The sequence below is a fragment of the Hyperolius riggenbachi genome, chromosome 8, assembly GCF_040937935.1.
Source record: "Hyperolius riggenbachi isolate aHypRig1 chromosome 8, aHypRig1.pri, whole genome shotgun sequence".
In the NCBI taxonomy this organism is placed as follows: domain Eukaryota; kingdom Metazoa; phylum Chordata; class Amphibia; order Anura; family Hyperoliidae; genus Hyperolius; species Hyperolius riggenbachi.
The window spans coordinates 130889872-130908531 of NC_090653.1; the positions used below are offsets into that span (position 1 = coordinate 130889872).

General features: G+C 45.8%; 1 protein-coding gene across 1 annotated transcript in view; it reads left to right on the forward strand.

Annotated features, from left to right (window-relative positions):
• Positions 1–18660, forward strand: part of LHFPL1 (LHFPL tetraspan subfamily member 1) — a 72393-nt gene that overhangs the window by 19764 nt on the left and 33969 nt on the right. Inside the window, exon 2 of the mRNA XM_068249596.1 lies at positions 2475–3178. Coding sequence (XP_068105697.1) covers positions 2797–3178 — 382 coding nt within the window. The 5' untranslated portion in view covers positions 2475–2796. The remainder of the gene's footprint in view (positions 1–2474; positions 3179–18660) is intronic.

Genomic DNA, 18660 nt, shown 5'->3' on the forward strand with positions numbered 1-18660 from the left:
TTTTCTCTGCCAGAGGAGAGGTCATTAGTTCACAGACTGCTCTGAAAGAATCATTTTGAATGCTGAGTGTTGTGTAATCTGCACATATTATAGAATGATGTAATGTTATAAAAACACTATATACCTGAAAATAAAAATATGAGATTTTTTTCTTTGCTGCTAATCTTCTAGTAATTCTTCATAGTACACAACCAATTCATTATATCATATTTATTTTTTCGATTCAGTGTCTCTTTAAGTGATTTTCTAGCCCCATCTTCTGCCGCTAAGATGAGTCTAATGAGAAGGTTTAGACATTTTATCATTCACAACTTTCCTCTTTGTGCATCCGAAGGTAAACAATTGTCACCATGACTTATCATTTTATGTAAAAAGTCCTCCATGTTCACCCCTGCATGGACAGACGTGTCTTGGACACATTTGCATCAACAGTGTTGCATTGGCTTGTAAAGGTTTTAAAAATGGCAACAGTGCCATGCTTTGTATAAAAGATAAGAATACTTAAAGTGTACCCGAGATGACATGTTAAGTGATGAAAAAGATATGTGTATATACAGAATACTGTGGCAAGAACACAGACACCTATGTTGTGCTACTTTTCTTTTTTTTCCCTGCCTGAAAAAGTTAATATCCAGCTATGCATCTAAAGCCCCATATACAAACTCAACAGCGGTCTTTTATGGCTGGAATACACGGGTCGACCGGCGGCTCGATCGACCCCAGCCGCGTCCCCGCTGCGCCCCCGGCTCACTCGTCCCCGCTGGCGCTTCCTTATCAGCGCTCGATTCCCTGCCATTGTCCGCCGGCGGGGATCGAGCAGGCGAGGGTCGAGCGGCATGATCGGGCCAGCTGAATATTATCAGCTGGCCAGATCAGCTGGTCGATACACGGTACAGAAACAAACCGTGTATCCCCAGCATAAAGGTCCGTACACACGCCGGACTGGAGGCAACGACGAGTCCGTCGTCACCTGCCGCTGGGTGGGCGTTCCAACGACAGTCCGGCGTGTGTACGCACTGTCGGCAGACTGATACGGCTGTATCTGCGGATCGCTCAGAAACAGCCTTATCAGTCCGCCGACAGTGCGTACACACACCGGACTGTCGTTGGAACGCCCACCCAGCGGGAGGTGACGACGGACCCGTCGTTGCCTCCAGTCCGGCGTGTGTACGGACCTTAAGGCTCTCACAACTTTTCTTGTGAAACACCTAAAAAAAATTCTTGCTATTGTTCAAGCAGCTGATAAGACTGATAAGAAGTCAATCCAAATGTTGAATTGACTTCTTATCAGTCTTATCAGCTACTTGAACAATAGCAAGAGATTTTTTTTAAGGTGTTTCACAAGAAAAGTTGTGGGAGCCTAAAAGACCACTGTTAAGTGTGTATATGGGGCTTAACAGTTTTTCTCCAGTTGGAACCCAGTCGGGCATTCTATAAAACACTTTCCTAAGCAGATAACTAGGATACTGACTGCAAGGGATAGATACAATGATCAATAGTTCATGTATTTACCCTCTGGGATGCTTTAGACCAGGCTTTCTCAACCAGGGTTCCTTGAGTACTCTGCAGGGGTTCCTTGGCATTTTACCCCATCATAGGGGAAGTATAATAGAGCACACTATAATAGGGGGTACTGTAAAAATAAGCACTAAATTGGGGATCAGATTAATAATGAGCACATTAATAAAGAGCACTAGGATAAGGAGACACTAAAATGAGTGGTACTGTAATAGGGGGTAGTGAAATAAACAGCCTCACCTACTTTTAAGAAGACCATGCCTCCTGCAAAATACATGCAGGGGTTCCTTGAGATCCAAAAGTTATTTGCAGAGTTCCTCCAGGGTAAAAAGTTGAGAAAGGCTGATTTAGACCCTGCAATTGAGCAGAGACAATAAAACAATAAATCTACTTTGTAAATGTTTATACATAAAATAAATCTATGAGATGTCTAAAAAAAAGTCAATTTTAGGAGTATGAAGACAGGTCCAGTTGTTTATCTCGTCAGTTTATTTTCACTTTTGGTTCACTTAAACGCACATGGTTCAAAGTGCACTTCTCAGTCCATCTATTTCGCCTAAAGGCTTTTTGTTGAATCCTGGAGTTATCGGGAAATTAAAATGGGAGCCATGGGGCTGTACTGTATATCTTTTCTCAAGCAATCAGCAAGAACACACACTATATATATATATATATATATATATATATATATATATATATATATATATATATATATATATACACATGCTTATAATATTTCTATAGTTTGACCTATTCATTGACAGTGAACAAAGCTCTCCATGCTGGTTATTTTGTAATGAACAGGCAACTCCCTGTACAGTTGAAAGAAAAAGTAAACATAATCTGTCTTTCTCTGTCTTGGACTGAACCTATAGACCTGCACCTGCAGCAGTGAGTTCTCCTTTGCGTTGCTATGGTGTAATTTAACCCAGTGTCCTCATATTGCTTCTCAACAGGAAGAATCTGCTTTAGCGGTTACAATAAACGAGGTTTATAGGACAATGCTGGAGAGCAGAGATGCTAATTGTCTCTCAGACTGCAGAGCGTCCAGCGGAAGATGAAGACAATTATGTCCCAGGAAGATTTCTCCGCAGACATGCATCTACTGTAACACGTGGCCTCCAGAGGACACAGGAAATTGTGAACCCCAGTGAGAGTAGGAGATCATTGCACAGCTTTAGGAATAAGCAAACGCAAATTACTTCTGAGAACTGTGAAGTTTCCTGACAATGTAAGCCCTTCTTTTGTGTGCTTTACAGTGAAGGGCAGGTGCACAAGATGGCCAGCAGCCTGACGGTGATTGGCGCCCTCTGGGCTCTGCTATCTTTCCTGTCAGCAGCTGCCAGCTGCACAAGTTTCTTCATGCCTTACTGGCTATTCGGCATCCAGATGGGGAAACCAGTGTCATTCAGCACCTTCCGCAGGTGCACCTACCCAGCTCCAACAGATGACAGGAACTTTGTGATGGTGGAAGAGTGTGGAAGATATGCTAGCTTCAGTGCAATCCCCAGTCTGTCCTGGCAGATCTGTACACTTGTGACTGGTATTGGCTGTGCTTTACTTCTGCTGGTGTCTATGGTTGCTGTTTTAGGCTGCTGCATTGGGGATCTAATCTCCAGAATGTCTGGCAAGTTCCATGGAGCAATACAGTTCATTGGAGGTAAGAGTCATGGCAATAATTGTATAACTAATTATCAATATAGCCGTCAAGCTTATTAAACAGGGCAAAGAAAATATGAGCATTTAGTGTCCAATGTCAACAAATCAACCCTAATTATTCCTTGGCTTGCACATACTATTCTAAACTGGTGAAAGGGGAAGGTTGTTTGGTGTTAGTAACATTATTTAGTATGCAACACAAAAATGTGATCTTACCAGTGGCGGCTCCAGCTTCATATTTTTTTGGCGTACAAAGGGGGCACAGTGGCTGGTGGGTCCCATTTGGGTGATCAAAATTGATGTTTGTATAGCGAGCTTTCAATATTCTTTTCCTAACTCAGGTAATAAAGTTAAGGCTAACTAGTTCAATAATCATAGGAACCAATTGTAAACATCACACACAGAACTCAGAGGCTTTTTAGCAGAGCAGATTGTCCAAATGATGGTGCTATTATGGAAGAAAAGCTCCCTACAGATGTACTTGGCTAGTTGGCTGGCATGCTTTCAACCTTACTTGCTGCTTCTGTGTGGACATATCACAGACACATCATTCCAGCCCCCAGCCTGTGCCTCACAACTCTAAGCAAGCAAGGAGAGGGGGAAGAGGCAGGAGGTGGGGAAACGCTGTGTGTGTAATTCCTTATCTTATTAGTTAAAGAGAGTCTGAAGCGAGAATAAATCTCGCTTCAGACCTCATAGTTAGCAGAGGCATGTGTGCCCCTGCTAAAACGCCGCTATCCCGCGGCTTAACGGGGGTCCCTTCACCCCCAAATCCCCTCAGTGCAGCAGGGGAGCGCTTCCTGGTTGGAGCAGGGCTAACCGCCGCAGCCCTGCCCCACGCGTATCTCCGCCTCTCCCCCGCCCCTCTCAGTCTTCCTTCACTGAGAAGGGCGGGGGAGAGGCGGCGATGCGCGTCTGATAGACGCGACTGGAGGCAGGGCTGCAGCCGTTAGCCCTGCCTCCAGGAAGAAGAAGATTTACGACCAACTTGCGACCAAGTCTTGCGGGGGTGGGTTTGGGGGTGAAGGGACCCCCGTTTAGCCGCGGGATGCCCCTGCTAACTATGAGCTCTGAAGCGAGATTTATTCTTGCTTCAGAGTCTATTTAAGCATTGCTGGAGACTAGAGCTTGTATTTCACAGACAGGAAGTTTTGAAACAGGATTATTATCCTGATTATCCTGCTCTGCCGAATCGATCCACTGGACTGATCGCGCACTGAAGCTTTGGGGGCCGCTGTACTCATGCTAGATGCTCAGCAGAGGAAGACATTATATCGGCCACCTTGGCCGAGTTCCATCTAATGTGTGATCGAGGCTAAAGTCTAGTCACAAGCATCCTTATAACTAATCTTTGCAATCCCTGGAATGTTTGATAGTTACCTTATCAGGCAGGAGATCCTGATAATGACTGGGAATGCAGCTTGCAACCACACAACTTCCTACCATTAGTCATTTTTTTAATGCTGGGTACACACATTACGTTTTTTTCATGTGATAGATGGATTAGATAGATAAAATCCGTCATGTCCGATATTGCTCCCGATCGTTTCCCCACTCGATTTCTCATAGCGGTGAATGGAAAAAGATAAGAAAAAGGAATGAACATAAGAGAATCGAGTGTGGAATCATGACGCAACAACGATTGGGTCGGACAATCGCACGAAAAAATGTAACGTGTGTACCCAGCATAAGGAATACAGATTCCAAAAAGATTTTCACTAACTGAGGCTCTTGCCTTATCCAATTATCTTATTTCAAACTGCTGAGAAATAGTTTATGATATTCTAGCCAAATCTAGTCTCTTTTTGAGTCATTATATTTAAGTGCACTTGTATAAATAATATTATGATGTTTTTTTTAAACAAGCTTCACTTGAAGTTTCCTTGTGATGTTTTACAAATAAGCAGTTTACTTTGGGGAACAGCTTCTGTCTGCTCAGATGTTTCAGGTGCGGTCAGTATTAATAATCAACCATTACACACTAATAGCTTTTGTAATACGTTAAGTTGGCGATTCACTGAGGAAGCAATTTTCATTGTGGTTAAATAAAAACCAAGCTTTTTTTTTCTAGATTCTTTATTTATACAAAATTTTTATAAATATAGATAACTCGTATTCACATACCATTCATTTTATATTGTTGTCAGAAATGCTGATTTTAATACAAAAAAGACCAATCCCCAAACATCAAAAATAAAAAACATCTAGTATAAGAGAGGCAACGATAAATATCTTCTTATCCTGCCAGGGATCACTAAACTCTTTCTTATAGACTCTATCTACCTTTCCCAAGCCTACACCTTTTCTTTTTGCTATTAGATACCTCCCCTATCTACAACTCTCATACTTCTCAAACACCTCACACTCTCGCACATCTCTTCACATCCATACACGAGGGGGGTCATAACCGAGGGCAAGGCTCCGAATCCTACAGAGCAACCGTTCATGGCGATCGGATTCCATTGATTAAGTTCCCCAATGAATGCCGCTATCCTTTTCCCTCTTCCTCTTCACTTCCCATCCTCCTAAATTCTTCAGTCTCAATAAAGTCACTCCATCCCCTCCAGGCCTCTTGTGCTATAGTCTCTCCTTCTCTATTTTCTTGCACAAGCTTTTCCATTCGGTATATGTACATTACTTCTCTCAACCATTCTCCAACGGATGGGACATGTTCAGATCTCCACCATCTAGCTATTTGTATTCTCGCTGCATTTATTAAGTGCCTCAATATGGATTTTTTATATCTTCTAATACTTAAAGAATTGGCATGTAGAAGGTAGAAATCTGGGTCTCCTGGCAAAGCCAGTCCAGTTATTCTTTCCATATACTTTTTAACGTCTGCCCAATAGGGTTTAATTTTCTGACAGCTCCAGAAAATATGGATCAGGGACCCCTCCTCCCTCCCACATCTCCAGCATCCCGGATCTGTTCTTGGGAACATCTTACTTAATTTACTAGGGGTATAATACCACCTACTTAGAAGTTTAACCCCAGACTCCTGTATTCTTGTGGAGATTGAACTCCTATATGTATGATATAATATTTTCTTCCAATCCATATCTGTATATTCCTTTTGTAAATCTAGTTGCCATTTAGTTCTCCACTTCCTTGTCGGATCTTGTTGATAATTTATCAACTCGTAGATCCTCGAGAGGTAGCCTCTAAGCTGGGTCTTCTCAGTGCACATTTTCTCAAAGGGCGTAAGCCCCCTGGAAAATTCCTCTCTTGTCCCTTGTGATCTCATAAATGACCTATACTGCAGCAGACTCCATTGATCTACACCTAGATTCTGTGGGGATTCCCAGTGGCCATCTTTGATCAACATATATGCTCTCAATTGCGGGTGACCAATTATTTGCCTTTCCGAGCTCTTTTTCCTATATCCAGGAATAAAATCTGGATTATCCGAAATCGGAAGTAAGGGTGAGGGTGATGTTATTAATTGTGCCCTATTGACATATAGATAAAATGTTTGCAAGGAGTTATTTAAAAAACAGCCAGCTGGGTGAGCTATCTGAACTTTCTTATTCATCCATGGGATCCCTGTTAAGGGTATATCTATCAAGTGTTGTTCCATTTCTGCCCAGACTTTTTCTTTATTATTTTTATGCCAGTCTACTATTCTAATCAAAGCGGCTGCGGCGTGATATAGCTGAGGATTTGGGACTGCTAGTCCACCTCTTACCTTAGGCTGTGTCATCAATTTATAATTTATCCGTGGTGGTTTAGAGTACCAGATAAATCTGAGGAAGTCCTTTCTCAACTGCACAAAGAACTTCACAGGTACCTTAATTGGTACTGACTGAAACACATACAGTAGCCTTGGCATAATATTCATTTTTAGAATACTAATTCTTCCAAACCAAGAAAACTCTGGCCTATTCCAGTGATTCAAATCTCTTTTCACTTCTTGTGCCGTAGTTTTATAATTATTTTGATATAATTTCTGTATGTCCGGTGAAATATTTATCCCTAAGTACCTCAGTGTGCCTGATACCCATCTAATGGGGAAATTCCCTTTAAGCTGTTCCAATTCCTTCTGTTGTATCGCTACCCCCAGAGCCTCACACTTTGCCCAGTTGATTTTAAATTTTGAGAGAAGACCATATTGTTTAAGTTCCGCCATAAGACATGGAAGGGAAACTATTGTACCTGTTAGAAAAAATAAGAGGTCATCCGCATATGCGGTGACCTTATGAACCGTACCTCCAACCTTTAATCCACCTATGCTGACATCTGCCCTCACCCTCCTCAGGAATGGTTCCAATGTCAGTACAAAAATCAGCGGGGAGAGGGGACAGCCCTGCCGAGTACCGTTAAATATCTGCAATGGCTCCGATAGTATTCCATTAACCTTAATCCTTGCCGACGGTAATGAGTACAAACTCATAATTCTTCCCATCATATTTTCACCCAGCCCTATATGTCTCAAAATTGCTTTTATAAAGTCCCAGTCTACCCTGTCAAATGCCTTCTCGGCATCCGTCGAGAGGCACATGACAGGGGACCTGGTCGATTCAGCGTGTTGCATTAGCATTATTGCTCTCATGACATTGTCGCGTGCCTCCCTACGTATCACAAATCCTGCCTGGTCTACATGTACCAGGTCTGGGAGTAACTTCGCCAATCGAGTTGCCAAAATATGTGTAAATAGCTTAAGATCCACATTTAGAAGCGCTATTGGCCTATAACTGGTACATAGTGCCGGATCTTTTCCTTTTTTCAAAATCACCGTCACTAGTGACTGCAGTGAATCTCTCCCCCATCCTATATGGCCGTCTCCTCTCCCCGCTAATGAGTTTACACCCTCCATCAAGTATGGTGCCAAAGTATCTCTATAGGTCTTGTAATACTCTGCTCCAAACCCATCGGGACCCGGTGACTTACCCGTCTTCGAGGTGGCTATTGCCTCCCTCACCTCCTCCAGTGTAATTGGGTCCTCCAATTTCTGTCTATCTTCCTCATTAAGTTTTGGCATCTCTGCCTCCTCAATGTATTCTTCTATTTCTCTACGTCTTCTCTCTTTATGTTCCTCAGTTTCCTCTCTGCCTATCCCATATAGTTGTGCATAAAATTCTCTAAAAATTCTAGCTATCGATTCACTTCTATGATGTTTTTTGGACTGCGTATCATTTATATAGGGAATATAATTTGCTTGTTGTTGTGTTTTAAGAGCTCTGGCTAAAAACTTACCTCCTTTGTTCCCATATTCGTAATAAGTCCGCTGACATCTCTGAAAAGCAAATCTAGCTCGCGTATACATCAATGTTCTATATTTCTCCCTTTCAGCCGTTAACTCCCTAAATGTTTCTTCTGCTGTTAGTCCTTTATGCTGTCGTTCAAGTCTTGCTATGTTTGCTAATAACTCTTCCCTTAGTTTTTCCCTCTCCTTATTAAGTCTACTTCCTTCCTGAATTAGGTTTCCCCGAATAACACATTTATGTGCCTCCCAGACAACGAGGGGGGACATATCCTCAGATTTATTCAGGTTAAAGTATGTTTCTATGCTCTTCAATATCCTATCCCTTACATCTTCTTTCTGTAGCAGATATGAGTTCAATCTCCATTGAAAGGATTTATGTTTCTTAGTTTCTAGATAAACTTTCAAGAACACAGGAGAATGGTCCGATAAGGTCGAGCAGCCGATGTTTGCTTCCACCCGTTCAGAAAGTAAATTATGTGATACAAAAAAATAGTCAATACGAGAGTACATTTTATGCAAAGGGGAGAAATATGTATAGTCCCTCGTTGTAGGATGCTGAAGACGCCAAACATCACACAATTGTCTATCTTGTAGCATCTTCCTAACCCTTCTAATACCTTTATAAGTAAGGAAGGTTTTACCGGAGGAAGAGTCTATCAACGGATCTAATGTAAGATTTAAATCCCCGCCAATTACTACTGTTCCTTCCGAGAAGTCGTCAATTGCCCCCATAAGCTGATGGAGAAAATCTAATTGCTTGTTATTAGGGGCATAGTACGTTCCCAGCGTTATTTTCCTGGAATTATACATTCCCTTTCCCAGGAGGATTCTCCCCTCTGTATCTCTATAAATCTCCTGATCCTCCAGGGAAACCCCCCTAGCGAAGACAATTGCTACCCCTCTTTTTTTTGCGTCCGCCGCACAACTATATATAGCATTAGGAAATCTTTTATTAGTTAATTTTGGGTGGTCCGGGGTTTTAAAATGGGTCTCTTGGATCATTGCTATCCCAACTCCCATTTTATATATTTCTTGGAGGAGAGAAGACCTCTTCTCAGGTTTATTAAGACCGCGGGCATTCAGGGACCCAATTTTAAGATGCGCCATCATATTTCCTAGGGCTCTGTATTCTCCTCTCCCCAGCACAGCCCATCCTCGATCCGACCTCCCCCGTGCACTGGCCATTCACTCCCTCACTTCCAACATCACTCTCTCTTTCACTCCCTTTCAGATTGAATGTACACCTCACACTATGTCCATCCAATTCCTCTTGTGAGTGGACGTCATCCACTCCTACCCTCCTATTGAGGGCTTTTGAGCATCGCGCTCCTAACCTGTAGGGTGATCCCCCATATCTACTCCTACCTCTTTTGGGCATTCAGCCCCAGGGGGTAATCGTACTAGGTAATACCTAAGGGCATAAGTCTCCGTCCCCAAACCTCCTCCCACTTTTCCTATCTGAGCAAAAACAACAAACAAAAAAAAAAAAAAAAAAAAAAAAAAAAAAAAAAAAAACCACCCCACCCCAAGGGGTATCTTCCCCTCTCCCCCCTGTCTCCTCCTTTATATAATAATTCAAGGGTGGCTTTCGGGTAACAGGGTTCCATACTGGAGATCTCTCTTTACTCATCCCTTCTCATCTCCTCCCCCCCTCTCCCCCTCCCTCCTAGAAGCCATCAAGGTTCTTAATTATGGGCCGTTGGTTGCCTGTATCCTCCAGCCATCCATTGAATTCAATGATAATTGTACATAAATTCCATTTCCTCTCCTTAAGATCACACTGAAGCAGGGATAATCCGCATATACAGTTAACATATAAATCAATACATTATGAAGTATTTTACTAGAAGGCATGGGGTGGCCATCTTCCCGGACGCGGTATTTATCCTAACCCCTTATTACCTTAATTATCTATATCTATATCTACTTTACATCAATTTCCATCGTCTAAGTCTCCTATTTTCCTGTATTTCTATCATCTTAGGTAATCCCTTCCTCCATCTAAACCACGCCCGGTGGAGTGCCAACCCATGCCCTATTTCCACCTTACATTCAACTTCTTTTATAAAACCCGATATTATTTATTCTCCGACTGTTGAATTATCATCATAGTAAGATAAAAGTCCAAGGAGTCACCTCCTTACTCATCTATATACCCCAGGGATATTCCTATATTTATTTCTTTTATCCATTATTCCAAAAAAAAACAAAAAACATTTTAACAATTTATCTTCCTGTCTGCGGCTGTCTGGGCCTTATTCCTATTCTTCTTCACCTAGTGATTAGTGACTTCCCTTATCCTTTCTTCCAATTTCCCTATTCCCCCTCCTAAAGTGTATCCCTAAAATCTCTCCCCCCACCTTTATCTTCAAATTTCCCCCTAGCCCGCCCGCCCCTCCCCCCACCTCCAGATGTATCCCTATGTGTTTCCCAAACTCTGATATATCTTCTAGTGATTAACCTTCCCAACCTCCCTTACCTACCCTCCCCAGTCCCCTTCCTCATATGACTTCTCAATTTTATATTGTGACTCTTCTTATTACCCCTGTCCAGACAGCCGCAGATCGTCTGTTTCTAACGAGAAGACATAGCAAAACCCTTATAAATCGATTGTAAATATACTGATTATTCCTACTTACAATTCCATCCCACCTCATTCCCCCTCCCCCCTCCTCCCCCATTTCCCCTCTCCCTGTTTGCGACCACCTGGGCAGCATTTATTTCCGTGATAATACATTGACCTTATTTACCCTATGTCTCCCCCTTTCAAATTCTTATTTATGTGTATCTTAACGTGTCCATATTAATTACCTCTGTTTACTGTGCATCAAATATCAGTGAATATTTACAGATCCCTTTCTCCCTTATTTACATGCCTTATCCCCTCATCGTGTTATAATTGTAGTTACTCTCCTTTCCTCATATCTTTATCCCCTTATCTAATCGTGTTACATCTGTCCAGGTAGCCGCGCCGAGGGAGAAACAGCAGAGAAGTGAAGGGGAACCAGTTCAATTCAATTCATGACTTTCTCCTTTCTCTCTATTATATTAATATCTAGGTCCCCTTTAAAAAAATCTCAATTACCAGTACTGAGAGAGGAAGGAGAAAGGAGAGGGGAGAAAAAAAAAAAAAAAAAAAAAAAAAGGGCTCAGTTCAGTTCCATTCTATGTATTCATCAGCTCGTTCACCTACTCCTTTGCGACTTTCTCTCTGATATATCATTGTCTGGGTCCCATTCAGGGATCTCAACAGGTGTTATTGCTAAGAACTGAAAAAACTCTGGGAGGTCTCTTGGGTGCCTCAGAAAAAAGGATTTTTGATTCTTCCTCACTATTAAACTAAATGGAAATCCCCATCTATATTGTATTCCTTCTTTTTGTAGTGCTTGTAGCAACGGGCGGATGGCTTTCCTCTGCTGTAGGGTGCTTGGGGCCAAATCTTGATACAGCTGTATTTTATGTGTCTCCCACAGAATATTTTCCTGCTTTTTAGCTGCTCCCATAATTGCTTCCTTCTCATAGAAATGATGTAACCGACAGATTATGTCTCTTGGTTGTTCCTCTTCTTTGGGGGGCTGTCTCAGCGCTCTATGGCATCTCTCAATCTTTATTAACTGATCTGAGGGCCTATCGAGTAGCTTATTAAATATTAATGTGATGGTGAGATGCAAATCCTCCTGTTTGTAAGTTTCCGGGAGCCCCCGTATTCTAATATTCTTTCGCCTGGATCTGTTCTGTAGATCTTCAATTTGATATCTAAGTGATCCGCAGTAATGACGCTGGCTTTCTCTCTCCTCCCATAATTTGGCAGTTTTGACCTGCATCTCTATTATAGCGGCTTCTAATTTATCCACTTTACTGTTTGTATTATGTAAAGCCTCACGGATCACTTCCAGGTCAGCTTTAGTGGAGGCAACAATTTTTTCCGCTTGTTCAGTAAGGTCTTGTTTAGTGGGAAGGGTTTTTAAAAAGTGCCAGATATCGTCCAGATTCCTCTGACCTTTGGATGGTATCTCATGTGGGTCATTACTAGCCCCCTGTCCCCCCACCGAGAGTCTCTCTGTCTGTTTACCCGTCCCTCCGGCCCCTCCCGTCTTTGGGAAAAAGTCCTTTGCAGATCTCTGCGAGGGGTTTATGCTCTCTTCTGTCTCCTCTTTTTTCCTATTGCGACCTGTCATTTTAATGCTTTTATCTCCTATTGGCTCCAGTCAGTATAGCAGTGAGGTTCCTCTGATCCTCTAATAAATCGTTTTTTCCCTCCCTCCCTTCTTACTTAATATGATAGAATCTCTTAGCCTGTAAATCCCTTACACCATAAATATTTCCTTTCCTTAATATGTCCAAAACCGCACTAGCGGCTTTCTTTCTGATGTAGGTGCTGGCTTTTCCAGGATCCACTCACCCCTTTCCAGGGACCCAGCTACCGCGCTCTCAGCTTGTCTCCGGCGGGCCGGTGAAGATCCCTCCCGGAATATACAGGTCCAGCAGCGTTCGGTCCGCACTCAACCGCCCAGCTCTTCCCCCGATCACGTGGGGTGCCTGCGGGAGTGCTATGTATGATGCTCCTGTATCTCTCGAACTCCCGCGTTCCTCCTGCGCTCCGCCTGCCGCTTGCCGGTCGCGCAGGGTGCATGCGGGAGTGCTGTGGATGATGCTCCTGCGTCTCTCGGACTCTGGCGTCCCACCAGTCGCTTGCCGGACGCTCCTTGCTGCTCAACCGCTCAGTTCTTCCCCCGGTCACGTGGGGTGCCTGCGGGAGTGCTGTGTTATGTGTGGCGCTCCTGTGCCTCTCAGGCTGCGGCGTTCCGCTTGCCGCTTGCCGGGGGCTCCAGGCTCCTAGCTGCTTCCTTCCCCCTCTCTCCGCGTCTGAGAAGGCCGGCTGTCCGAGTTTGCCCACCGCTATTCCACAAGTTGAAGCAAACCAGCCGATGCGCTGTGGATGGAGGAAGCCGGGGACGGAGCTCAGAACACCACGCCCTACGTCATCACGCTAGAACGCCCCCCTCCTCTCCAAATAAAAACCAAGCTTGCTTCAACCATCGTCAGTCTCAGGAGTAGTGTTGGGCGAACACCTAGATGTTCGGGTTCGCGAACGTTCGCCGAACATCGCCGCGATGTTCGGGTGTTCGCGCCGAACTCCGAACATAATGGAAGTCAATGGGGACCCGAACTTTCATGCTTTGTAAAGCTTCCTTACATGCTACATACCCCAAATTAGCAGGGTATGTGCACCTTGGGAGTGGGTACAAGAGGAAAATAAAATATTTGAAAAAGAGCTTATAGTTTTTGAGAAAATTAATTGTAAAGTTTCAAAGGAAAAACTGTCTTTTAAATGTGGAAAATGTCATGTTTCTTTGCACAGGTAACATGCTTTTTTTCGCCATGCAGTCATAAATGTAATACAGAGAAGAGGTTCCAGGAAAAGGGACCGGTAACGCTAACCCAGCACCAGCAGCAGCAGACGTGATGGAACAGGAGGAGGCGCAGGAGGAGAAGGCCACGCTTTGTGAGACACAACAACCCAGGCCTTGCATGAGGACAAGAAGCGTGCGGATAGCATGCTTTGTACCGCCATGCAGTCATAAATGTAATAAACATAAGTGGTTCAATAAACAGGGACCACGCGGCAACGCTAACCCAGCAGCAGCAGACGTGATGGAACAGGAGGAGGCGCAGGAGGAGAAGGCCACGCTTTGTGAGACACAACAACCCAGGCCTTGCATGAGGACAAGAAGCGTGCGGATAGCATGCTTTGTACCGCCATGCAGTCATAAATGTAATAAAGATAAGTGGTTCAATAAACAGGGACCACGCGGCAACGCTAACCCAGCAGCAGCAGACGTGATGGAACAGGAGGAGGCGCAGCAGGAGAAGGCCACGCTTTGTGAGACACAACAACCCAGGCCTTGCATGAGGACAAGAAGCGTGCGGATAGCATGCTTTGTACCGCCACGCAGTCATAAATGTAATAAAGATAAGTGGTTCAATAAACAGGGACCACGCGGCAACGCTAACCCAGCAGCAGCAGACGTGATGGAACAGGAGGAGGCGCAGGAGGAGAAGGCCACGCTTTGTGAGACACAACAACCCAGGCCTTGCATGAGGACAAGAAGCGTGCGGATAGCATGCTTTGTACCGCCATGCAGTCATAAATGTAATAAAGATAAGTGGTTCAATAAACAGGGACCACGCGGCAACGCTAACCCAGCAGCAGCAGACGTGATGGAACAGGAGGAGGCGCAGGAGGAGAAGGCCACGCTTTGTGAGACACAACAACCCAGGCCTTGCATGAGGACAAAAAGCGTGCGGATATAGCAGCAATGCTTTTTGCCGCCATGTAGTCATAAATGTAATACAGATGAGAGGTTCAATAAACAGGGACCGGAAACGCTACACCATCCCAGATGTTCATTGGTCATGTTACTTGGTTGGGGTCCTGGAGTGTTGCGTAGTCATTTCCAATCCAGGATTGATTCATTTTAATTTGAGTCAGACGGTCTGCATTTTCCGTGGAGAGGCGGATACGCCGATCTGTGACGATGCCTCCGGCAGCACTGAAACAGCGTTCCGACATAACGCTGGCTGCCGGGCAAGCCAGCACCTCTATTGCGTACATTGCCAGTTCGTGCCAGGTGTCTAGCTTCGATACCCAATAGTTGAAGGGTGCAGATGGATTGTTCGACACAGCTACGTCATCTGACATGTAGTCCTTGACCATCTTCTTCAGGCGATCGGTGTTGGAGGTGGATCTGCACGCTTGCTGTTCAGTGGGCTGCTGCTGCATGGGTGTCAGAAAATTTTCCCACTCCAAGGACACTGCCGATACCATTCCCTTTTGGGCACTAGTTGCGGCTTGCGTTGTTTGCTGCCCTCCTGGTCGTCCTGGGTTTGCGGAAGTCAGTCTGTCGGCGTACAACTGGCTAGAGGAGGGGGAGGATGTCAATCTCCTCTCTAAAGTCTCCACAAGGGCCTGCTGGTATTCTTCCATTTTGACCTGTCTGACTCTTTCTTCAAGCAGTTTTGGAACATTGTGTTTGTACCGTGGATCCAGAAGGGTATAAAACCAGTAATTGGTGTTGTCCAAAATGCGCACAATGCGTGGGTCACGTTCAATGCAGTCTAGCATGAATTGAGCCATGTGTGCCAGAGTCCTACCAGAATCCTCATCATCCTCTTGTGAGCGTTGTGATAGTTGTTGTGATGCATCATAGTCGTCACCTTCCTCCTGGTCTGCTTCTGCTGACCATTCGCGCTGAATTGTGGAAGTCCAACGTGCACCGCTCTGGCCCTCGTCAGTGGTGGCATGAAATTCCTGCTCCAACTCCAGCTGTTCCTCCTCCTCTTCTTCGTCATAGCTGCTGGGGCCAGCGTTCCCTGAGGTGGATGGCCTGATGTTGGTACCATCACGCTGATCGTTTTCTCCTTCAGATTCCCCCAGTTGCATCATGACAGCTGTTTCCTTGATTTTCAACATTGACCTCTTCAGTAAACACAGCAGTGGTATGGTAATGCTGACTGAAGAGTTGTCACTGCTCACAAGCAACGTGGATTGCTCAAAATTTTGGAGGACTTGGCAGAGGTCCAACATGTTGGCCCAATCGGATCCACAGAAGCTTGGCAGCTGTCCGGATGCGCCTCGGTACTGCGCCGTCATGTACTGGACCACTGCACTCTTCTGCTCACAAAAGCGGGCTAGCATGTGCAGCGTAAAATTCCAGCTCGTAGGGACATCACACAGCAAGCGATGGTGGGGGAGATTGAAGCGCTCCTGCATCTTGGCGAGTGCCCCCGAAGCAGTACTGGAATTTCTACAATGTTTGGCCACTCGACGCACCTTCAACAGAAGATCGGCCACGCCTGGGTATGTCCTCAGGAACCGCTGAACTACTAGGTTCATCACGTGCGCCAGGCAAGGGATGTGTGTCAGCTTAGCCAACCTTAAAGCGCGAATGAGATTACTCCCATTATCACACACAACCATGCCCGGTTTCAGGTCCAGCGGTGCCAGCCACAAATCCGTCTGTTCCTTTATTCCCCTCCAAATTTCCTCCCCTGTGTGCTGCTTATCCCCAAGGCAGATCAGCTTCAGCAACGCTTGCTGACGCATGCCAACAGCTGTGCTGCACTGCTTCCACGATCCTACTGCTGCTGGGTTAGCGTTTCCGGATGAGGTACAGCTTTGAGATGCGTTGGAGGAGAAGGAGTCAGAGAGGTAGGTGCTGCTGTTGTTATCCAGTGGGAGGGACGGCGGTGCAGCTGTTTGCGGCGTGGGCAACACCCGCACCGTAGCAGGTGAGGAATCGCTGCCAGGCTCCACAAGGTTCACCCAGTGCGCGGTAAGGGAGATGTATCGACCCTGGCCGAACGCACTCGTCCAGGTGTCAGTGCTGAGGTGAACCTTGCAGGCAACGGCATTCTTCAAGCTTCGGGTTATTTTGCTGACCACGTGCTCATGCAACTCAGGCACTGCAGAGCGCGCAAAGTGGTAGTGGCTGGGAACCACGTAACGTGGGATGGCCACTGACATCATGCCCTTGAAGCTGTTTGTCTCCACCACTCGATATGGCAGCATTTCGCAGGCCAGAAGCTTGGCTATGCTGGCTGTTACTGCCACGGCCCGGGGGTCATTTGCTGGCAATTTCCTCTTGCGCTCAAACATCTCCGACACAGACAACTGAACCGTAGCGCTGCACACGGAAGGGCTGTTGGTTGTTGTGTTTGATGAAGACTGGGAGACCTCAAGAGCACTACTCCGGAAAGTGACAGTGTCAGCGTCGTCTGATGTTTGTGAATGTTGTGAACCACGCAATGGCTGGGCTACCGCTGCTGCTGAGGCGGGTCTGGTGGTGAGTCTGGTGAACCCAAGGGAGGCAGTGTTGCTGGTACCCTGTCCTGCCGAGTTTGCCCACAGAGTGGGATGTTTGGATAGCATGTGGCGGCTCATGCTGGTGGTGGAGAGGTTGTTAATACTTTTCCCCCTGCTCAGGCGGGTCTTGCACACCTTGCAAATCGCCATGGTAACATCTTCAGTGCAGTCTTCAAAGAAAGCCCAGACTTTGGAGCACCTGCCTTGCTGGCGATTTCTGTTTGCTCCTCTTTTGCCTCTCACTTGAACTTCCACGCTTGTGGTGCCTGAAATTGCGCGCCGCCTACCTTGTGGCACAAGGCGAACTCGTGCAGCAGTGGGTTCTTCAACAGACTCATCTGTGCTGCTGCTACTACGACGGCGATGTTCTCGTTCACAAACAAAATCTGGGTCTCTGTCCACATTGTCCATACCCTCCTCTTCCATCTCCTCAAACTCATCATATGTCATTGTGGGGGGCCGCCGCCGTGGAGTAGAGCTCCCCAGAACAACCTCTGCGCAGCTCACTCCAACGTCGTCTTCCAGATCTTGTCGGCCGACCTCCTGCAATTGCAACCCCTCCTGCCCAACTTGCTCTGGGATTTGGGTTTCCGAGTCCTCCTCGGACTCGCCTTGTATTTCAGTGCGCGGTGCATTTCCCACAGTTAATGGTTGTGAATCCGGGCACAACATTTCTGGCTGTTCCTCCATTGACCTTTGAAAGGTGGAAGTTTGTTGGGCTGGGAATAGCTCCTGCGAATACCCCATTGTGTCCTGAGGTAATTCATCGGACTGGTTATCTGGCAGTTGTGTGCGTGGTGTCACTGCCGGTTGTGTCAGCTTTGTGCCCACTGGCTCCTTGTAACTGGCTGAGGACTCGGACCTCGTGCGTGATGTGCTGGTGCTGCTTAACCCACTGCTGGACGCTTGAGAGGTCATCCAAGTAATTATCTGGTCCTGTTCTTTTGGATTTGTGAGGGTTGTTGTCCTGGACAACATGGGCGGTATTGAGTGGGTTTTCTTGGGTGCTCCCCTGTGGCCTGTACGTGAACCGTCAGGGGAAACACCTCTTCCCTTGCCCCTCCCTCTCTCACCGGATTTCTTCCTCATTTCACTTATCCTTACAGTACACGCTGACTGGCAGCAGTACAGTGGCAGTACAGAAATGCTATACAGTACCACTATTCCCAGCAGCGACACAGAGCACAATGCTATACAGTGGCGGGTGAGCGGTGTACCACTATTCCCAGCAGCGACACAGAGCACAATGCTATACAGTGGCGGGTGAGCGGTGTACCACTATTCCCAGCAGCGACACAGAGCACAATGCTATACAGTGGTGGGTGAGCGGTGTACTACTATTCCCAGAAGACACAGAGTGGCAGTAAACAGAATGCTATATAGTGTGGCTGAGCGAGGTACACAGAGTGGCAGT